General features: G+C 38.3%; 1 protein-coding gene across 4 annotated transcripts in view; it reads left to right on the top strand.

Annotated features, from left to right (window-relative positions):
• Positions 1-22096, top strand: part of tead3a (TEA domain family member 3 a) — a 50075-nt gene extending 27979 nt beyond the window's left edge. The window contains exons 3-13 of one of the 4 annotated variants that reach the window (XM_079802964.1): positions 6135-6199; positions 7642-7704; positions 10039-10050; positions 11540-11668; positions 11756-11799; positions 11883-11947; positions 12021-12154; positions 13419-13592; positions 13755-13898; positions 14011-14163; positions 17848-22096. In XM_079802964.1, coding sequence (XP_079659090.1) covers positions 6135-6199; positions 7642-7704; positions 10039-10050; positions 11540-11668; positions 11756-11799; positions 11883-11947; positions 12021-12154; positions 13419-13592; positions 13755-13898; positions 14011-14163; positions 17848-17961 — 1097 coding nt within the window. In that variant the 3' untranslated portion in view covers positions 17962-22096. Of the gene's footprint in view, positions 1-6134; positions 6200-7462; positions 7526-7641; positions 7705-10038; positions 10051-11518; positions 11669-11755; positions 11800-11882; positions 11948-12020; positions 12155-13418; positions 13593-13754; positions 13899-14010; positions 14164-17847 lie in introns of all 4 variants that reach the window. The other 3 variants (XM_079802963.1, XM_079802965.1, XM_079802966.1) reach the window with 3 other exon arrangements.
• The last annotated feature ends 2196 nt before the right edge of the window (positions 22097-24292 follow it).

Raw genomic sequence — 24292 nt, 5'->3', positions numbered from 1 at the left:
TGACATATTTAAGGTTCCAAAGGTATGTCGTAAATAAATCACATATTTTAATTATCAGTTTTGCCGCAGTAGGCGCACCAAGTAATTATTGTCCACTTTCTAAAAAAAGTATTTTTATATAGTTTTCACAAGGTGCATCTCCATTTCTGTAGTGACTACATATGCATTTTACAATTATTGGTAGTATATACACAATGTACATAAGATGAAGTATCCAGTCATGGCCTAGAAAAATAAATTTTAAGTTGGATAGGGCGACTCACCCCTCACGGAGGCTGTCATGTTAAGATTATACGAGCAGCTGAACACTGCTTACTTGATCTCAGTCACCCCTATTATCAGACACTTTCAGTTGTGGAATACATTAATCATGCCTAGGGTCGTTTTATAATGGCATTGATAACTGCAAATGTATATATATGCAGTTTAAAATGTTCTCAATTTTATTTGCAAATGCTGCATCCGTGCCAGTAGGTGTCAGTATAAAGCACAGGGACACTACTGTAGAGCAGCCTGTGACATATTAAGATAATATTTAAAAAAAAAAAAACGGGTCAAGGTTTGGCAGGTTTTAGGAGTTTGGGAGAGCCTGAGCAACTACCTGTAGAAACATTTGGAGTCTTCATTCAGGTGAAGCTCATGTATTTAGAAGGTTTCAAGTTCTAGTGTCCCTATTGAAACAGTCAAGGAACTACAACATTTGGAATTGCTATCTCATTACCTTGAGATTTGCTAGAACATAATACAGCACATCTTAACGTTTTGTCTGGGAATCATGAGAAGAAAAATGATAACAATATAAGATGCCAGTAGACTGGCAACAGTTCTGTGAGAGTGTAATTTGGATGTCATGGCACCTGCTTTCGATTGGGAATTGGTTTGGTTTTTACTCTGATTGGCAGTTTCCAGTCTTTTACAGCTGGACAAAATTAACAGGTGGGTTGTGGGAGAGTTATTAAAATGCAGGTGGTTTTCGTCAATAAACATACACATCTGGTGGGATGATGGGTTAACCAGGGTGAACTTTGGGAGGAAACTGTCAAGGTGAAAAATTATCTTTGAAAGAGATGGAAAATAGAAGAGGTAAGGTGCTAATCATCATCCTCACTGACTTCTTTCTACAGGCTTCTTGCCAAGTGACCCACAGGACAAGTCCAAAAAGTCTTGCAATTAGTTATCTGACACAATTGAAGACCAGAGCCTGGGTTCACCTTCACATGCTTGAAAATATTGCGCAAATGCACATACTGTCTCACATACTTATCCCAGCTGGAGTGCAAGTTGTCCTTTCTGATTTCAGGAAAGGAGGATAGGCCAGAGCCATTAAACGAAGCAGGTTTTTATTTCACTCCTGCTTTTCCTGGATGTACTTTAGAGGAATCTGGGAGCAAATCAGCACTTTCCTTTGGCTCAACCTCAGTCACTTCTGCGGGAGTATTTATGCAGACATTGATATGAAGTGGAAGTTTATATCTTTTTATACTCAGCACTTTGTCAGTGGAACGGTCAGCCTTTAATTTTTCTACCAAAGAGGCAGGAAGTCAGTTGCTTGTTTGTACTTGAAGGTAGTTGTTGTAAATGGTCCTTGTTGAAGGGTTAGGTGTGCTTGTCTGTAAGCATTGCCTGGTAGACTTCGAAGCAAATTTTTACTTTTGGGCAGGATAAGTAAAACCTTAACCGCATACCTCGGGTCTTTAGTGACCCGGGACATCATTTTTACCCTCCTCCTCATAAATTTTTTTAAAGTTAGAACTCAACCTTCTTAAAATTCATCAATTAAGTTATTATTAACAATATAACAGAAAAAGAAAAAAAATATATATAAAAGAATGCCTGTTTTCCCATTCATTTTTTTGTAGAAATTACAGGGTCGCTAATGACTGTGTGTAACAGTGTAAGTATATTTTTTCTGCACAACAATAATTTAATCTTTGATGACTGAATAAGTGAAATTCACCTTTATTCCTCAAGGTGTCTGACACACAATGATGAAGTGACGTTTTACTCATAGTTACTGCAGGCAGAAAACAAAAGAATAGGAAGAATTATAAGCAAAGCTTGAAATGTCTCAGAGATTTACTGCAGAGCAAGAACTGAACGCAGTCAAATATTACTGTCACTGTCACTTGATGGTGGATCTGGTGAACAAGCTGTCAGAGATCAAAATATTGATGTTGAAGATGTTAGTTTTGGGAATAAATTTGAGATGGTGAAATCCTGGCAAATCCTGAATGTACTGAGGACAGTGATGATGGTTTAAAACATCTGCTCAAACTGAACCCTTCCAAGCTCCAAAAGGTCACAAAATATGCTTTATTTTATTCTTCTGTAATTGTTATTCTAATATCAGGAGAGTTTATATTATCGCAAGAGGTAGAAATCCATCCGCGTTAGATACAGATCCAGGTCGCTAAAGACCAGAATATGTAATAATCATCGGTGAAACATTCATGCATTTAGGGGAAAGGGAAAGAGACACAATGTAGGCTGGATTCATCCCTGAATCTCCCACATGACCATGAAACCTCAATGTGTCTGAAGTACTTTGAAGTGTGTTAATCACTAGGACACCGCTCCAAAAGTAGGAAGCAAATCCCCTGCACTGAAAAAAAAAATGGTGCAGTAATAATTTTCACTCAGAAATTGCTTGGAAATTTCACAAATAATAAAAAAACCTGCAAGTAACCCATTTAATTAAAGGTGACATTTTGATGTAGAAACACTGAAATATATATTTTCTTGTAAGATGTACTCCAACAATCCAATAATCTAACTTAACAACGTATGGCCTCAAAAACTTTAGACAGCAAGCGGCAACCCATGAGTATTACCATCATGTCCTTAAGCAAAGCACATCATGACACCTGTAGGAATGAGACTAGTTTCTCCAATGTGATTTGTTTCTTGGGATATAATAAGTACACTGTAAGGCACTTTGGTAAAGGACTACTTGTAAAGATGAATGAACCTATCAAGTAATCTTCATAGATATATGTACATGCGTTGTGAAGCTAGATGCTTCTGTGTTTCTGATTTACATCTGAGATCTCTTTCTGTTCCTCCCTCGTCGTGTTTCATCTCTATGTTTTTTGTCTATCTGCTGACTTCTTCCTCACTCCCTTCTACACACTCCCAGTCTTATCTGTCTTTTTTTCCTCTCCAAGCCTCCCAGGAAGTGCAGCATTTCATTTAGGGCCGTAAACACGCTATTTGTGGCCTGGGGGGTAGTTAGGTGCCCTTTGAAAGCTTTTGGCTGTGGCTCAGGAGTTCAAGGCTGCTGGGTATGAGCCAGAGTCTCTCTCTCTCTCTATCAGTCTCCTCTGTGTGTCTGGAACTCAAGATGTTTGTCTTCTCTTTTACACATATTCTGTCTATCACTGTCTGGATGATTCTTTCTTACTCCGGCTGTCTGACTGGCTAATCCTCTTTGACATTCGCTTGTGTTGTCATTTCATCAGTAGTGTATAATTAAATTAAACTGAAGAGGCTCTAATTTGTTCCGGTTGGTGTGACAAAACACTGGACATCTCTCGTCGTATCATCTTGGCATCAAGCACTTACGCCGTTCAAACTTTCAAAGAACAACTGTACAACCTATATTGGTATTTAAATAGTCAAGGCTGATATGTAGAGAGCTGTTGGTATCTGCGTAATGTGTGTAATTTCTGCACTAATAGGGTTTTCACACGAACACATTTAGTTGGGCCACCAGGTAGTTCTAGGAACTTAATTCTAGGAACTAGCCACCAAGGTGGTTTCTTGATAACTAAATGTTTCCCCAAGGGCCATTTTCCTGGTTGCATTCGCCCCACCAGTAGGAAGTGATGTAAGCCATGCTTGTTGTTGTGACTTTTATTTTGACATCGCGGAGGACCTTTATTTTGACAGTGCTGAGAATGCCAGAGCCTGAGCACACACTCTCACATTCACACTCTGTCTTCATTAGTTTACGATCTGTTTAATTTACAGTCCTGTCTAATACGTTATTAGATAAAACTGTTATACAAAGAAAGTAGACAGTATATGAAAAAGTCTTAGTGTTTGCCGTGTGGTTGATGTCCAATGTTGCTAGTTGAGAGGAAATACATAATCATGTTTCTCTTGGTCACCTCAAAGTTTCTTTTGAGGTTGAAAGGTCCATATCACTGTATTCCATGACCCTAGAGTTCATTTCTGGAGTAAATATATAGGATATAATCTGTGCATGTAGACAGCTTTTTAAAAAAAGGGTGGGTGCTGGTGTTTCGCGTGTGTTCGGCCAATCAGCGTACACTTACGTCACTGGTAGTTCGTATTGTGTTGGGTTAGACCCTAATCTGAATTAGGAGCTAAATTAGTTCCCCCAAAAGGAGTTCCTAGAAGTAAAATCGTTCCTAGTTCCAGTGGCGTGAACATGCCAAAATCCGGGCACTTCCACCAATAGTTCTAGGATCTATGAAAAGGTTCCTCCGCTGCAAAAGTCCCTTATATTGTGATTTGTTATTAATTTGGTGATATTATATGCAGCAGAGTGAATGATACTTGTGTCCACTATATGTGCTTCACATTGTAGGCGGCTTCCTGCTGCTTGCAAACTGATTCTTTTGAGGAGAAAGCTGACTGTGAGCCATTCTTTTGATGACATTTTGTTCTCGCAACCTTGGGAGCGAGAACTTTTTTTTTTCTCTGTTCTTGCAGAGTATGCAATGGCCTTTAGTCATCACCATTGTCTTACTCTACATGTGTTTTGGCTACATGTAATTGGCCAGTTTTACTTCCCAAACAAGTGCACGACCGAGTTGTTTTCACATATCCGCAAATCACACCACGGTTCCAGTTCAACCAAACTCAGTCCACCTTCTACAGGTAGTGTCTAGTTCGGTACCCGGTGCGCTCTTGTGTCCGCATGACATTACCAATTCTTCATGCGAACCGTGCTCTGTTTTGAACTAAACTGCCAGTGTGAAATCTCCCTAAATGATATAAAGGTCTATTAGTCTATTTATTGAGAGACCCACCTTGGCCCCAACTAACACCATTGGAGTTTGGGGTGGGACTATCCATTCAAAATGACCAATGAAAAAGGAGGAATTGTTTGAAACTTCTTGTGATTGTGTTTAGCGCCACACAGTTGGTCTATTAATGGGCCTGGCTAATGTATATCAGAAGATATCGGAATTCAGGAAAAAGATCCATTCTTTGTGGCGATCAGACTGTCCCATGAAGAGGAACATGGTACTTCATTTTTTTATTTGGGTTGACTTATCCCAGATCTCTCCGTTTGTTTGCACATTCACAATGTCCAAACATGTTGTTTGCTGGTGACATGCTTGTATATGAGTCCCTGGTGTTATATGGCTTGCGGTTAGGGAGCAGGGTTTCCTGTGTTGGGTCCAGGCGGTCCGGCTGTCAGTCAGTGGGATGCCAGTGGGAGGAGGGTGAGGGTGTCAAGAAAGATTCACAGTTGAAACTTTGCACAGCTGTTCACAAGGTCAACCCTTTATAAACTGTGATGAAATCCTCAAGAAACCTCAATGTATCTCCTCCCACATCTTCCTTGTTTCCTGTCCCTGTCCCTTTCCCCTTATCATTATATTAATGCCATTACACAAACAGATTTATTATTGTACTCATTTAATAAATAGCTCTTTGTATGAAAACATTTGTCCACTCGGAGCAGCTTGATTGGTCAAGGCCCTGACACATGGTGGCCCTATTTTTTTTTTGCCAAGTCACCACCCATATCACCTGACTCATCTGTCACAAGCCTTGTCTTTCAATGGTCTATTAATAAACTAATGGTCTCATCGGAGGCTTTACACCCTACTGTGATATTGCTGGTGAAGGCATTACTGCATTCCATGTGCTTTTCTGTGTATAGGAGTCTTCGTTCCCACCAGCTTTATTGAAGTGTTCAATTACATATGTGAAGAGAAAAATATATTTTCCAAAGTGACTTGCATTACATAATCTTCTTGCTGTACATTTGTCAGTTAGCCTAATGTTTTTTTTTTCCTGGGAATTAAACCCATGACCTTGTGGTGGTAGTGCACTTTGTGTTATAAATGTTCATATCATATCTGTTTTCAGTTACATCATTATTCATATTTTCTACATCTTTGCTAATTTTGTGTTTCTTATTGATGCTTTTCCAGGTCGAAATGAGTTGATAGCGAGGTACATAAAGCTGCGGACAGGGAAAACCCGCACACGGAAACAGGTAATGTGATTTAATGTTTCTAGTACCACTTGTTTGAATGGGTACACCAAGTCAAGTCAAAGGTTATGACCATATTCTGGTTTAATTACATCATGATACTTTTAATTAATGCAGTCATTAATTCTCTTAAGTCTTTTTTTTTTTGGCTTGTTTATTATGTAACTTATGCTAGCCAATGTATTTCTGTTATTTCTCTTTTGATTAAACTACAGTGTTACATCTTGTTTGTGTATGAGAGTACTTTAAATTAGAGATTTCCTGCATTAAAATTGCACTACATCATTTTTTGTAAGTATTTTGGTTTAGCTGATTGAAATAACAGTAAAGTCTATACTGACACCTATTGGTGTGGATGCTGTAATGCACAAAAGCAAACATCACACTTGTTTTCTCATCACACGTATGTTTGTCACACATAATTCATTTATTATTAGTATTATTAGTATTATTGTTATTTATGTCATGTCAGTTAAATTTAAACATTTCGCAAAATACTATTCAGTTATTTAAGCGTACAGCTGGAAAAACTACATAGTGAAACTTTAATATCACACTATAAATATTAAAAATAAACTTAACAAGTGTCAGATTGTAGTATTTACCTATATCTAAAGCCGGGTTCACATTGTATGATTTTGGCCACGATTTGGCCGTCTGAGACAAATTTTGTGAATCCTAAGATTCCTCTGATCCTAGGCCAAAATATGAAGTATTTGATCACTAGTTTGACATGTTCGCCAATGACTATTGCGATCAAATTTGATCTCTGATGAAATTCTGACAGTGTCAGAAGATTTGCTTACTTCGCTTACGACAACCTGATGACACAACTAATGAGACAACAACTTGCTACACACACACACACACACACACACACACACACACACACACACACACACACACGGGTTAATTTTATGGATTTAGTTTTAACTAAATAATTTAGCTTATTCTTAATTATAATTAAATTGTATGTACTTTATCACAATTTATCACATATTTGTAATTTTTATTAAAAATGTCATAAATGATTGGATAATAATTCCATGTTTAACAAGACATTTGTCCTTTATATAGAACATTTTAGGCACAAAGTGTTGAGTCTTCTATGAGTGTTGTGATCACTGATACTGCAATGCATTACTGTTCTAAAAAGTATAGTCTAAGGTTCAATGGTCATTTAGATCTTTTGACAGATTTGTTAAAATATATATATTTGTTGGATTATATGATATATCAAATGTCTGTGGCCCTGTTTTGCCTCAGGTGTCTAGTCACATACAGGTGTTAGCCAGGAAGAAAATGCGGGAATATCAAGCAGGCATTAAGGTATGGCTATGACGCCACCTAGTGGCTTCTTTTCACTCACTCTCTGTTCAATTTCTCTCTTCCCTTTTCTTTTTCCCCTGCCTTCCTTTCTCCCTCCTCTGACTTCCTTCCTGCAGGTGTCTAGCCATCTGCAGGTTCTCGCGCGGAGAAAATCTCGCGAGATTCAGTCTAAGCTGAAGGTATGCGCCTCACTGCAGTCTGCTCTGCTCTTGACCTGTGCTGTGTTCAGAGTGCCTTGGCTTTTCTTTAAGTCACCAACCTTTCCTATCTGTAACACCTCCTGAATGTTATAATGACTTCTGATGTTTAGCATTCATTGTTTACAGGCATTCATTGAAACAAATACATTGTGAGGGAATTGAGCAGCATGCTTGCAAAGTAGTGTCGCCCTCTGGGGGCCGACTGAATATTGCATCACTTTCTAGTTGTGTTGCCATATAGCATCTATGTTGATCCTGGAACAACATTCCAACCAATCAGATTTGAGGTACAATTTTAAAGTTTAGGCTTACAACCAGGGTTAGGTGCTTCTATATTAGTGTTATTCACCAACACTTCCTTCTGATTTTAAGGATAACTTATGGGTAGATTTAGGGGTAGGGATTAGGACTACATTTTCAGACAGGAATGTTTTTCCAGGATCAACAACATATGTTGACCCATGAACGCGTCTAACTCTAAATAAGGATGTGCTGCTATGCGATGCCTGATTGAACCAAGAATTTATTTATTTTTTGCTCCCACTCTAACTTATCTTGACCTCCATAACCCAAACCTCTACTCATCTCTACTTTTTTGTCTGTGATTTAAATGTATACTCATATTCACATGTATGTACACAGCATTTTCATATTCCAATTTAAATTTGGTGTAGTAGCGCTACTTGATTTGTTTTGATAAATCGCTTCTGCTTGTATAATTCTCCTTTGTAAGACAATCTGCATTAAAAAAACAGACAAAAAATTAGAGCTGCACGATTAATCGTTAAAAGATGGCGATCTCAATTCAAACACCCATGGGAAACAATTTGCCTTTGTCTATTAATCCTTTGACAAGATCACAGCGGAACAATCAAATCTGTGTCGGCGCAGACGTCTAATAGCCGTCCAAACACAGCCCTGACGTCTAGGCTAGAACAATGTCAATGTCTGTCAATAAAAATTTAAAGACACAATATGTACGTTTTCGCCGCTAGAGGTCATTTATTCAAAACAAAGGCGTAGCTTGACGCTTACATGATGGAATATCATACATATCGCAAGTTATTTTGGCAAAAACGACATTAAACCAAATTCAAGGTTATTTTGGCTAGAAATGGGTTACTCATAGCCGGACTATATCGGGTCTATAGTTAACTGAGATGATGGATTGGATGGATTATTTTATGATTGATGGATGGATGGATTATTTGATTGAATGGATGGATGGATGGATGGATGGATGGATGGATGGATGGATGGATGGATAGATAGATTATTTGATTGAATGGATGGATGGATGGATGGATGGAATATTTGATTGGATGGATGGATGGATGGATGGATGGAATATTTGATTGGATGGATGGATGGATGGATGGATGGATGGAATATTTGATTGGATGGATGGATGGAGTATTTGATTGATGGATGGATGGATGGATGGATGGATGGATGGAATATTTGATTGATGGATGATGGATGGATGGATTAATTATTTGATTGGATGGATGGATTATTTGATTGGATTGATGGATGGATGGACTATTTGATTTGATGGATGGATGGATGGATAGATTATTTGGTGGATGGATTATTTGATTGATTTTGATTGATATATTGGTTGGTTGATTGATTGATGGATGAATGATGGATGATGGATGGGTGGATTATTTGATTGATTGAGTGATTGGTTGATTGATGGATAAATTGATTATTTGATTGATAGATGGGTGGATGGATGGATTATTTGATTGATTGATTGATGGATGGATGAATTATCTGATTGATGATGGATGGATGGATGGATGGATGGATGGATTATTTGATATAATGTCCAAAAAAATCAGCAGAATTTTTTTTTGTTGACATATTACATAATGTACAGTAGTTATTGTTTTATTTAACATTGTTCTATAAACATCCTTATTTGATACCTATGAATACGTATAATATACACAAGCATATACCGTTGTTTTTTTTTTGTTTTTTTTGCATGGTTATAATAATTCGTCTTTTTTCAGCCGAGTCTGGTAAGAGAGGAAGTAATCACATGACCTCCTTAAAGATGTGAAATGGAGAACTGTGATTGTTATTTCAGGAAGTCGTTGGTTCACTTTGTTCCAACAGTGGGTGAAAGGGGCAATGAATGGAGTAGTTGAAGAGAGAGAGCACTATTCTGTGGTATCTGAACATACAGTGTCAGAAGAGAAAGCCCAAGCCTTTCGGCATACCTGAGTCATTTGATCAGTGTGTCATCTGATCCATTTTTCTCAGCAGCTTTTTTTTAACAGTTTCTCTTCCTTTCAATTTTAGGCCATGAACTTGGTAAGTGAAATGTTTTGAGTCTGCTTTGCCTGCAGAGCTTTATCCGCACCGACACATGCAGGCGCTCCGCTTTCACTGATTTGAGCTTCAGTTTGTGCAGCTCCGTGCTTTGGCTGCCAGTGTCGCCCGTTTCACAGTGTGGATGAATTTAGCAACCACTATTGCTGTTTTCAATTTCATTTTTGGCTTAATTTTATTTTTATTTTTTTATTTTTTATTGCTGCAAACTTGGAACAAGTACAGTACTTTGAAAGTGTTCTTATGTGAGGTTTTATTTTACCAATCATCTGTTTTGTTAGTCTCTTCTATGTACCTATTTGTACAAAACTCGTAAAGATATTTAAAAGAAAATGAATAAAAATGGTTTATGGTTTAAATTGCAGTGTTTAAAAACACTTTATCTGGTTTATTTATCACTTTATATCCTGGTTGGGACAGATTTCTGTGTCCTTCATTCTGTCTAATTCTTTCTCTCGGCTGAATGTTGAAGCTGTTCAAGTGTTCTGTGCTATTATAGTTTGTAATAATGCATTTGTTTTGGTGGCTGGATTCAAATGCAAGCACAATATCATGCATCACACGTGCCTTTAGAAGCATGATTTTTGCATGTTTGTCTAAACCATGTAGCATGTAGTTCTTGCACTAAAATTACAATTCAAAGGTTTTTGTTGTATTGTTATTTTTGAAAGAAGTCTCTTTTGCTCACCAAGGCTGCATTATCAAATGCAGTTTAATACAGTAAAATTGTGAAATATTATTACAAATTGAAATAACTGTTTTCTATTGTACTATATTTTAAAATGTAATTTATTCCTGTGATATGCTGATTTGCTGTTTTTTTAAAAATGATCATGTTTTTATGGAAAGTGATCCCTTTTTCATGGTTATTTGATAAATAAAAATATTTACTTGAAATAGAAATCTTTTGTAACAGTATAAAAGTCTTTACTGTCATTTCGTATCATCTGAATGCATCCTTGCTGAATAAAAGTATTAATTTCTTTAAAAAAAAACGAAACAAAAAAAAACTTTGAACGAAAATGTTTTGAACGGTAGTGTACATATCCAAGTCCTAGCTATATCCAAGCTATTATTAATATTTAGTAGTATTAATACACATTATTATTATTATTATTATTAGCAGTAGTATAATTATAATGAATTTCTTTAAATACATGTCTTGAACGTTAATTAAAAACCATAAATATAATCCAATGTTATATGTAGAATGCAGATCATTAGTTCGAAATTGGCTATTAGATATGCCCTAAATTTAGACATATAATATATAATATAATATTCTACTAGAGATATGTCATAGATTTAGATCCCTAAATATAATATATAATATAATGTAATATAATATAATAGTAAAATGCATCTTAGAAAGTGGTATTATGAAAGTTTTTAAGTTCTTTCAATCCTTTTTTTGAAGTTCCTTTCCCAGCGAACTGTGCTCCTAATGAAGCCCTTGTTGCATCTTTCTCAGGATCAGGCTTCCAAAGACAAAGCCCTGCAGAACATGGCCGCTCTGTCCTCGGCTCAGATCGTTTCTGCCAGCGTCATGAAGAGTCAGATGGCTCCTCTTTCTCAGCACCCCTACCCTCCTCCAGCCAGGGTTAGTTCAGAGTCAAAGGACCAGTCACCCTCAATTCTCTAACTTAACCTTCAATTTTCCATTGTTCTGTTCTGTTTTGCTGTGTAGTTTTGGCCCGGCCACATCCCAGGACAGCCTGGACCTTCTCAGGAGTGAGTATTTCTACAAGACTGACACCTGATCTAATCACAGTGTTGTTGCGAGAGCCTGCTGATCTTTCTCTGTGCTTTTCTAGCATCAAGCCCTTTGCACCGAATCCGTACTCCAGCCTTCAGCCTCCACTGCCTACGCCCATATCAAGTAAGAGCAGTGCTGGGATTATATCTGAACTCAGACTGACCACCAGGCCTAAACCAGCATGTTTTCTCAACAGGTTATGAGCAGTTGCCCACCTCCCTCCCCCCGTCCACTGCCATGCCTGTGTGGCAGGACCGGACCATCGCCTCCGGTAAACTCCGTATGCTGGAGTATTCTGCCTTCATGGAGGTCCAGAGAGACCCTGACACTGTGAGTGAGCGTTTGGATGGCGTTTATAACATCAATACTAAGACGCAGCGAAATCTCGAATAGGACCTAAGAAGAAACATAATTATTAAAATAATTATTACGGTAACAAAAAAATTACAGTGTACTATTATAGTATTTATTAATATCTTGAATTCGCTTTTATTTTAAGTTTGTTTTTTTTGTAAGGATCTCCTACAGTGAAAGGTGGTGGAAAGAAAATATGAGATGAGAGGAAAAATTATGCATTATGCTGTGGCATAAGTTCTCTCAGTTCAGCATTTGAGTCGAAGTTCCAGGTCTCAGAGGATGTTAACTTTATTGTCAGAACAACAAAGTGATATGCCAGCTGAACATCTGATTTTTCCATAACTCCATCATATATTCTGTTTTCTTATCTCCCCTCATCCAATGGGCAACTTTCCAACTTTTTTTTCTCTTCTAGCTCCACCTTGTGATTTCGCAACATTTAAATGCAAACCTCTGCATCTTTTAGATTTACTAGCGGAAAATCCCCAGAGCTTCTCTTTTTTTAACAACACATCATATGTACCATTCTCTGAGCGCTCCACTGGTCTCCAAACGCGCCTCACATCCGAGCCCATACAGCAACTGATGGAATCTTCCAGTAGTTTTCCATTATCTTCCAGGACACACTCATTGCAGAAGGCCCAGTCATTATTTTATTGATGCATATCCTGGTTCTATTTCATATAACCAGTGTAATTCTCCAACAGTTCCCCCGAGAAACTTTGTGTTCGCTCGCTTTTTTTTTTCCCTTCACCATGTCCCTTTAGGGCAAGGGTCTTCAAACTCGGTCCTGGAGGGCCACTGTCTTGCAGAGTTTAGCTCCAACCCTAAATAAACACACCTGAACCATCTATCAGTGTCTTACTAGGGCATAATAAAAATACACAATTATAAAAATGCCTGTTTTCCCATTCATATGCTTTATTTTATTCTTCTGTAATTGTTACTCTAATATCAGGAGAGTTTTATATTATCACGACAGGTAGACATCCATCCGTGTTAGATATAGATCCGGCTTGCTAAAGACCCAGATGCATTTAAGATTAAAAGAAGTTTAACCTTAGACCTCGCACTTCTTTTTCGTTCCACTACCCTGCGTCTTAAGTTTTTAAGAGCAAAAACGCATTCTGTGTAAACCAGCCCTTACAAGACAAAAACATACATAATGCGTTTCAAGAATGTCATTTTATTTTAATGCTTCGCATTAATTGTTACTTCTTCACCTGTTAATCCACAGTACAGCAAGCACCTGTTTGTCCACATCGCCCAGACAAACCCCTCGTACACAGACCCTCTCCTGGAGGCCGTGGACATCCGTCAGATCTACGACAAGTTTCCAGAGAAGAAAGGAGGGCTGAAGGAGCTGTATGAGAAAGGCCCTCAGAACGCCTTCTTTTTGGTCAAGTTCTGGGTGAGTTTTTCTGTTAATCTGTTCTTACAAAATTGACAACATTGAAAATACTGAAAACCCCAGTGTAGGTTATGCATTTGTAAATTGATACGTCAATACATTCACCTCTTTATATAGCTGAGATAATGAGATAACAACTGACTTTTATGTCATCTGTTTCAGGCTGATCTGAACAGTAGTAATGTTCAGGATGGCGCAGGCTCGTTCTATGGGGTCAGCAGTCAGTACAGCAGTGCTGAAAACATGACCATCACCGTGTCCACTAAAGTCTGTTCTTTTGGGAAGCAGGTGGTAGAGAAAGTTGAAGTGAGTTTACCATTTATTCATAATTAGGCCACTGTGTTTTTGTCATTATACTGTAGATGGTAGTGGTTTCAAAGAAAAATCAGCATCTATAGTTTGACTTTTTGAACCCTAGACAGAGTATGCTCGTGTGGAGGGCGGGAGGTACGTTTATCGGATCCATCGCTCCCCCATGTGTGAATATATGATCAACTTCATCCATAAACTGAAGCACCTGCCAGAGAAATATATGATGAACAGTGTCCTGGAGAACTTCACTATACTGCAGGTAAGCGAATGAGAAGGGCAAAATTATGAATTTAAAGGTACACTATGTAACTTTTGGCCCTCTAGCTTTACCCATTAATTGACACGGTATGTCCTTGAGAATAAATTACAGTAGAGCGCTACAACAACCATAATGAAATGAGCCTTCTCAATAGATAATGCTTTACAATGAAATCCATTAGAGAGCTACATATGGCAATTTATCTGATCAATACAACACCAATTAAACACCAAATCCCTCAGTTCTGCTATCTCTGAAAAGCCAATGTTGAGTCTTGTTTAATTACTACCTCTGTCACGTTCTCTTTTTGCCAGCATACTTTAGACTTTCCTCTGTTCGGCATTTGTTTAAAACGGGTGATTCTCCAGAGGTTTAAGATTTAGCGGCTCCTTTTCAACCTTTCTCGATCGCTGTGACAACTAACCTATGCCACTCCCACATGCGTCAAAGTAGTCGGAGCAAATTTTCTCTATTTACAGATATGACAAGACACGCATGGACGTGTGGCGCGAGTATTTTGTGTGAAAAGCATCCCGCTCCGTATAAAATTTAAACACTTATAACGGACTTACCATAGTGAATCAGGGTAAGACCAAAACACATTTTGGAAGAAGGATTGATAGTGTATTGAACAAAACAGTTACATAGTGCACCTTTAAGATTGGGCCACTTTCAATTCATGAGTGTGATTTTTAATTGAACTGGCCACATTCCACAAAGGACGTTGAATCAGAATGGACGGATAAAGAATTGACCTAATCACATATTCAACAGAGGAATGCACACAACAAAAACAATTGCATAATTTATTTTGACTAATGCCTGTTTATTTCACGATATACTGTATGTTGAATGTTTTTTTTTTTTTGGACTACTGTTCAAAATTTGTCTGGCTATCACCAGACCAAGCTCAATTTAAGATTAGTCTGGGAAGTGTGCTATGTATTTGCTACTGCACAAGAGGCGTGATCAACGAGCATAAATTAAATGACTCTGTACACAATTGGATAGTCCTTCCTTGGATAGACCACAAGAGGTGTGATAAACGAGCAACGACCCATCGCTTCTCTATCCGTCATCGTGTTAAACCCGCCAATAGCGCTCTAGGTGGATAAGCCAGTCTGTGATTGGTTCCCGCAAAAGTGTAACAGAAGCAGCAGAAATGAATGTACAGGTTTCCAGACTGAGTTGCAGGGCGAAATCAAATCGCCGGCAGATCAGGCTGAGTTTACCCAGTCTAATTCAAAAGTTCCCTTTCGATGGAACTCGACACTGTGTCAGGTGCTATTGCTATGGGGTCCCACAGAACCTGGCGTCTGAAGCATGTGTGAAGTCACACCAACAGCAGTCCAGCAATGTCACATGGACAGCCCAAGCATATAAAAGGCTTGCATTACATGCCAACAGCTTTGTTGTCTTCAGGAAGCCGCTTTGTATGTGCATGTGAAGATAAGAGCTCTGTTCTTGCTTGATGTTCTCTCAGAGGATAGAATCGAGCATCTGATTGGAGCGTGTTAAGCTTTAGAGGGAGTTGGATGCTCTCTAAGCAATGCGTTTGCAGAATAAAGCTTGATTCTCTCTCAAGGGATGATGGACACAGTGAGGGAGCTCTGCTCTTGTTTGGCTCTTTTCTAGAGGGATGACAGTCAAGTGTCTGCACCTCGCAGTCCAGGCCCTGTGTCCGTTTAAGCGGTATGGTGGCTTTGATTGTGGGATCACAGGTGGGTAAGGCTGAGGCGTTATGCTAAAAAAAAAAAAAAAAAGGAAACTGCCTCCTCTGGCTCTTGGCAAGATATATGTGGCGGCAGTTTAGGCTAGTGGGGCTCTGCAGACCATGAAATCCACCCATTCTCCATTCATCAGCACTGCCGGTGTGTGGTGTCGCTTCTCTAGGAGGACCCTGCTTAATGCTTTTGCTCCACACTCCTATCCCTGCAGGATGAACGCATTAAGCAGGTGAGGTGAGATGATGTGATCCGCTATCTTATCTGGTCAAGAGCGATGCTGTTGTCAGTATGCTCCTGTCCAGAGAATGGACTAATGTTAAGTGAGAGTGCGAAGTCAGGGTGAGCTGAGGTGATCCGCTTTTTATCTGGTCCAGAGTAGTGTTGTTCAGCATGCTCCTCAGATGCAACCTGTTGACTTTAATCGGGGCCCTCCCCTTGGTGTTGTTAGGCAGAGTGTGGTGCGTTTCCTAACGGTTCGTGAGGAGTAATGAAATGACAGAGCAGATATGCATCTACGCCTCCTTGCTAGAACTTTAGGAATGGTCAACCATCAGGATATGAGGGCCACTTGCCAGAGAGTAGTTGAGAAAGGTGGTACGCCACCCCGCTCTCTGTTTCCCCCTCCGGTTTACACTGAAGCTAGTAGCTTGGTGGGAAGATGTCGGCTCATTTCCCTAGGAGACCTGACTAACCGGTAGAGCGCACCCCTAGGGGTTCAGTGGTGAAAGTCTTTTGGTAATAGGGAACTTCAGAGAAAGAGGTGTTTGTTATAGGCTCCGGCTGTGGCTCCCTCCAGCTGACGGAGGTAGCAGGTGTTGACTAACTTCATCGATTTACTTCAGCAATGGAGAGTATGAGGGTGCCGTAGGCACTCCACTCGCTGTGCTCTCTCGCCAGATCTCCCAAAAGTACTATTTCTCCTTATTGCTATTTCTCCTTCAGGAGAATTGAGGGTAGAGCAGACTGCTCTCTCCTGAGGCCTCTTCTAGTCCTTAAGGAACGGGATGCTTAATTACATGCTCCCTTCAGTTAGGTTGCCCTTGATAGCTGAGATTGGGTATAGGAACTTCCACTCTCTCGCTTGTCGTCCGCCCCAAATTATCATATTGGGTATTGAAGCAGGATTTAAAAAGTGGATTGATGACCCATTCTCTGGTAACCAATTCTCTTTTGCCTCTCCAGCTCATTAGTCTGGATATTCTTGGAAGCTGAGGAATCTTCCTTCTCAAGCTCCCTTCGGTACCCTGCTCCCTTAGGTTTGTGTTAAGGTCTGGTAGGATTATATGTAGAGTTGCTGTGAGCCACTCAATATTTAATCTATTGCCTGGTTTGGCTGCGAAATGTAGTGCTATGGACTTGGCTAAGGCTATGTCTAGTCTCCCCTGTTAGCTCTGCTCTTGGGACTCTGGGCTGTCCTCTTGCTGTGGAGTCCCTGCTTCATAAAGGGTTGAGCATGGAAGTTCAGGGCTTTTTTCCTAGCACCTATAACACAGAACCTTCTTGGGAGCAAGACTGTGGTGTCACAGGATGTGTCCTAATTGGATGCTGACGCATTTAGGGTACTCTGGGCCGAGGCCCATCTACTCCTTCATCGCTTAAGCCTGACAAGATTGTGCTTTCTGACCTTCACAGCGCATAGGCATTGGTCCACATGACGTAGTGGGTATAAAACATCTTTATAATTGTATTATTTCCTTTTTGTTATATTTATGTAATTAATTGATTGAGGAATACTAAGAAGGTTGATGTCTAACTTTAAAAAGTGAATGAGGAAGAGGGTAGTGAATGACGTCCCGGGTCACTGAAGACCTGATGTATGCGTTTAATGGTTGTATGCAAGTCATTTATCATTATGGCTGTAATATGGTCAAAATAAAAATGTATTTCCAAGTGTATATCATGCTTTCATTAAAGTTAGTGTTACTATAGTCTTCTAAAGTGTTTTTCTCCTCCCCAGGTTGTCACAAACAGAGACACACAAGAGACTTTGCTTTGCATTGCGTTTGTGTTTGAGGTGTCTACAAGTGACCACGGAGCACAGTATCACGTTTACAGACTCGTCAAGGACTGAATGACCGCTGTGCCCACACCTCCAGACGCTAGTCATCGAATGCGTACGAACAAAAAGAGGAAAAGAAAATTAGACAAACCTGAAGCTCATAAACACAATCATGGACAAAACACAAACCAGGATCCTCTGCACTAGGTTGTGTTGTATATTTAGTCGTGTTCCTTAAAAGGAAAGGAAATGTACTTTCAGGGATAATTCTATTTCTTCCTTTGCTTACTGTTTTGTGAGAGGAGAGGTCTTGAAAATGTGTGGTGGGTTAATTCTGATTATGACCCTTGTCGTGTTTATGGTACTAGACTCTGAAGGCACAAAGGTCTTTTTAAAAGCGACCGTAAGCGAATAGGAAAGGAATGCTGGTTGATACAAGTCTTTTTCTAATCAGGAACTTTGTGATAGCATATGTTTGTTCTGACTGTCCTTTTGTCACAATCTTTGGTTTAGACACAGAAGCAGATACCTCTGACCTTTGATCGGGGTTCAGATTGTGCTCAGAAGGATGCGAAAGTCTTGTAAATAAAAGTGGTTTTGTATAGGAAAAGACACTGAATGTTTGTTGTGATGGAAAGCGCAAGTTACATGAATGTTACACACTTTTGCAAGTTTTGCTCTCCATTTGGCTTGATTTTCTGTTTTGGAAAGTGCAAATGTGTGAGTTATTTCTACCTCCTGGTGTTACATGGATATGCAAAGTGCATTTGGAGCATTTTTACCGCGGAGTTTTGGCTTAAAAAATGGAAGTTTGTCCCTGCCACCAAAAAAAAGAAAAAGGTAATAGCAACATCTCACAATTCTGACTTTTTTTTTCTCCAAATTGCGAGTTATATCCATAGACTGTAAAAAAACATGGACGAAGTGTCCGTGACGTCACTCATAGGATTCTGAAGAGCAGTTTTGAAGCGTAAAGTAGGGACGAGCTGGCCGTTGCCATCTTGGCAGCGCGTGTCACTCCCGGAGAACAGAAAATGGGCAAAGAGGTGACATGATGACTAACAGACAGCAGACAAACGCCAATCCACCTGTCACTCAAGTGGCCACACCCTTAATTATGCAGAACTTTAAGGCTTTATATAATGTAAACGAATGAGTTATAAAAAAAATCACCCCCCTCACAGTTGTCACGAAGGGCAAATTTAGCCGTATAGGCCAAAACCACATTTTTTACCAGACTCTAAACATGTTTTTTTCTGCTGTAAAGTTAGGCAATTTAACATGGGTCTCTAGCGGCCAGTCGAGGAATTGCAGTTTATGTCACTTCCGTATTGGCTTCAAGAGAAACTGGGAGAGGTTGCCGCTTGGTTATATCTCACAATTCTGAGAAATTGGTATGAATTGCGTCATATAAACTCGTTATTGCCAGGAAAAAGTCAGAATTGCGGCATATAAACTCACAATTGGGAGAAAAGGTCAGAATTGTGATAACTCACGATTGCGAGGACAAAACTTTGAAATTGTGAAATATAAAAATTGTGAGGAAAAAGTCAGAATTGCGGAATAAAAACTCACAATTGCAAGAAAAAAGTCAGAATGTGATACCTTGCAATTGCTGGAAAAAAAGTGGAAAAGTTAGAATTATGAGATATAACTAACATTTGCTTGGGAAAAGTCTAAATTGAGGCGTATAAACTCACAATCGTGAGAAAAAGACCGAATTGTGATTAAAAACTCCCAATTGCAAGAAAATGCCAGAATTGTGATTTAAAAACTGATAAAAAATGTTGATAAAAAAACTGAATTGTCTTAATTGTAATAGCTCACAATTGCAAAGAAAAAGTCTGAATTGCCAAATATAAACTTGCAATTGCCAGAAAAAAAGTCAGAATTGCAATAAACTTGCAATTGCCAGAAAAAAAAGTGAAATAGAATGAATTGTGAGATATAAACTCACATTAGCGAGGGGGGAAAAGCCTAAATTGCGGCATAAAAATTCACATTTGAGAGAAAAAGTCAGAGTTGTGAGAATTGCGAAGAAAATGTCTGAATTTCGGACTATAAACTCACCATTGTGAGAAAAAAGTCAGAATGTGATTAAAACTGGAGGTTGCAAAAAAAAAAAGTCAGAATTGAATAATAAGTTAGAATTGTGAGATATAAACGCGCAATTGTGAGAAAAAAGTCTGAATTGCGGCTTATAAAGTCGCAATCGCAAATTCTTTTTTACAATTGTGATAAAATCTCGCATTTGCCAGAAAAGTCAGAATTGTGAGATATAACTCACAATTGCGAGGAAAATTCAGAATTGTGATTAAAAACTCGCAATTTCCAGAAAAAAAAAATCTAAATTGTGAGATATAGACTCGCATTTGCGAGAGAAAGTCAGAATTGTAATAACTCTTACTAATAAGTGGAAAAGTCTGAAGTGTAAGATATAAAGTAACATTTGTGAGGAAGAAAAGTCTGAATTGCGGCATATAAACTCACTATCGCAAGAAGAAAAATGGAATTCTGATTAAAAACTGCCAGAGAATGTCAGAAATGTGAGATACAGAATTGCAGAATACAAACTCGCAATTGTAAGAAAAAACTCAGAATTGTGATAAAAATCGTAATTGCGAGAAAAAAGTCAGGATTGTGAGAAGTCGCAACTACTTTTTTCCCCACTGGTGGAAACAAGCTTCCAAATGAAGCCATTTAGCCATAATGATTATTGTGAAAGACAGTACATATGCATGGTTTTACTTAATCGCCCTCATTTTGAGTGCCTTATCACTTTTGTGTCTACCTTCGCCATACTGGCGAGTAAGCAGGAAAATTCAGTAGATCAGGTTACACAGTCCAAAACAAAAGAGGGCAAATTCTCTGTTTTATAACAGGGTTACAGCGAGACGAAACAAATCTCAGCATGTAACACTTGCTTTTCGTTTTTTTCAGTGTTTTTAATTACACCATCGCCAAAGCAACTACACTCAACTGGGTGCTTGAGTATTTTTCCTAACAAAAACATTGTATTTTAATGTAAAATTAGTGTTTCTCTCATTCTTTTTTTGAGTGTGGTAAGGCATGCCATTGGTCAAAAGAGGACAAAGTGAAATTAACCTTTAATTCCATATCAAAATGTGCAATAAGATCCGGGCTATTCCGATCCATGTGTTCTCAGGTTCTTTCAGTAATGTAGAAACACTCTAGGTTTGAAATGTTAGCTTATACAGTATGTGGATTCATTACTCTTTTTATTGTTTATGATCCACACATGGCATCCATCTTGTTGAATTTTTTTATTTTATTTTTTTAAACCCACAATCACCTTCAGTGGTTGGTACATATGACTTTAAAGACGAGCGCCTTGACACTGTGTCGGATATGGCTTCATATTTTGGTACGTTTATATACATTTGTGCACTGCATTATGAAGAGCACATGTTGCATAAAGAGGACTGTTTATTGAGTTGTACATTGAAGACTAATCTGTCAAATCTTAACCAAAGAATCGAATGTGAAGAGCATCCGCCACAAAACCCAGTCTTGCCTTACTGTGTGCTTCAGGTCTTCTACGACGTTTTAAAAGAAAAATCATGCTTCTGTGTGAGAGTGTGTGTATTTGTGCACTTGAGTGCATATCTGTGTGTGTTTGTGTGTGTGTGTGTGGGAAAGAAAAATAGAAATTAATTTTGAAATTCTACAAATTGTTTTATGTATATTTTAAGAATGTTACAGGAAAGGTTTTTATGTCTATTCTTTTTTTTTTTTTTTTTTTTCAATCTTTATTATTATTTTTTTTGCTTTGTTCCATTATCATTTTTGTTCTGGTTAATATTAAATAAGGGTTGTAACGTCTACATTTTTTCATGTATTTGCCAATTAAAGTGACATTGGAGCCCTGGAAAGCTAAAATCTCCAAGTTGCTATTGTTGTTGTTATACATTATGATATGATATCATTAGGATAATTAATACTGGACAACAGCTGTGATTATATGATTACACTACTCTTAACGGGGTCACATTTAACTGCATGTATTAAGGGTGAATGCAGGTAAAGTGGGCCACTTTTTGTTAAACGTATAATTTAGATGCCTAGATGTTTTTTTTCTTCTTTTCTTTATTAATTTTGTTGACCCTAAGGTCCAGTCAGGTAATATGGGCCTTCCCCGATTTATGAAAAATCATCCTGTATATTAATAAAAAGGGTTAGTTCACCCAAAAATGAAATTCTGTCATCATTTAGTCCTCAAGTTGTCACAAACCTGTATGAGTTTCTTTGTTCTGTTGAACACAAAAGATGATATTTGGATGAACGTTTGTAACCAAGCAGATCTCGGCAACCGTTGACTACCGTAGTGGGGAAACAAAAATACTATGGTATGCTGAGATCTTCCTTTGTGTTCAGCAGAACAAAGAAACTCGTACAGGTTTGGAACAACTTGAGCCTGAGTAAATGATGACAGAATTTTCATTTTTGGGTGAACTATCCCTTTAAAAACATGATTTACTAACACATATTATCAAACAGACATATTCAACAACATATGTAAACAAACCCAAAAACAAATAGCCATAGGCTATATGAGTCAAATTCACCAGTTCACTCAATACATGGGTCAAATTCAAAACAACTGATGAAAATTGATATCAGAAATCAGAATATGAATGGAAATTAACCTTTCTACATATTAAAAATGGGACTATAACACATGCAACAACAAATAAGCTAACAAAAATGTAATAAGAGGAACATTTTAAATGGTGACCAACTTAACCAAGTTTTCTCTAAACACTTTAAATGAATTTAAATCTAACTTAAATTTGAAAGCTTCATTTTCTCCTCAGACTGAATTTAAAGGGTATACAAAACACACATCGCCAGTCTCATGATAATCTTGAGTACCTATAGAGTAGTATTGCATCCTTCATATTTCAGAAGAGTCTTTAGTTTTATCATATTTATAAAAGACAGATACGCTGTACTGATTCTATCTGAAAACAGCCGAGCTCGCGGAGGAGTTCAGTGGGCGGAGCTACAGAGTCACGAGCACACACACACACACACACACACACACAAAATACATCATGGCATTATCCCTGGATAACTTTCTATTCACTATATGTTTGTGTTGTTGACATTAAATGCACTTATGCGACGATTGCCAACAAAACACAGATCATTTGATGCAGTTTCACTCACCGCCTGTAGTTTCAACTAGTGACCGGGAACAAACACACACTTGCTGCTCCAGGAAAACAAACTGCATCCACTGTTTCCTTAAAGCTGGGTTATTTGGGAAGCTGAACATGGTTATCTTTCCCTCACAACCAGAAACACACTTCTTTAGTGACATTGTTGATTTCTTGGTCTAAAAACAAAATGGCTGCCCTGGCGATGGCTTTCGGAACCGAACAAAGCTCATTGATGGACGCGCTCTTGCTCTCGCTGTGGTTGATGGGCGCGCGCTCATCCGGGAGAAGTGCCCATACCATACAAGGAAGTCTTTATGGAAAAAAAAAAACCTTTCCAAAACTTATTTCGCCACAGAAAAACTCCGTCATACATATCTCGGACTGAAATTTCCTAATTGCACACTCACTTCTGTTTTCTAAAAAGTAAATTATACATGTCAACTATGAAATAAACAGAGAATATCAGTTTATTTAATGAATTTGAATATAATTACTGAAGGTTAGAGGTCAGCTAAAGTAGTTAGCGGTATTAAGTGGGCCAGCAATATTTAAACACCTTACAAGAAAATATAAAATATTGTATTATTTGTTTTTTATTTCCAGTTAACTGTAGTAACAAACAAACAGAAACTGTCACAATAATAATCCCAATAATGTTTGTTTACATTTAGTAAGCAACCTTATCATTTAGAAAATCTAATTTTATGTCGCGTTTTCTACCGTTAACCATGAGGGTGTCCTCCTTTGAGGTGTGGCCACACCCACCAGTGTCATATTGCATCAACCAAAACTATTTTATCAAATAGTATTTGATAGAAATAGTGTCTCTTTAATTAAAGACCATTGTCATGCTCTGAAAGTGTAAACCCATTGAGCAGAGTACAATCAAACTTAAACGGCCCACTTTACCTGCATTCACCCTATTATTGGGAGAGAAAAACAACCCAAAAATGCTAACATCTTAATCAACTGGTTTTATTCCAATAAAAATGTTTTGTATTAACCAAACCACTGAATCAATCTCAATACATTAGTTTATGCAAACAAAACAGTTTTTTATTGGGAAAACCAGGTAAAAATGGCTCTTTAAGGCAACAATTGCCAGTGTACTGGGGCATATAATATATTCTGTGTAAATTATTAATCTCACATCCAATTTCCTTTGCGCAAAGCTTCACGTGGCGTCGGAAAATAAGGGATTAAATGAGTTTACTACATTA

This window comes from Gobio gobio (genome assembly GCF_949357685.1).
Source record: "Gobio gobio genome assembly, chromosome: 21".
Lineage (NCBI taxonomy): Eukaryota > Metazoa > Chordata > Actinopteri > Cypriniformes > Gobionidae > Gobio > Gobio gobio.
Note: the sequence above shows the minus strand (reverse complement) of the source record. Positions and strands in the feature narration are given on the sequence as shown.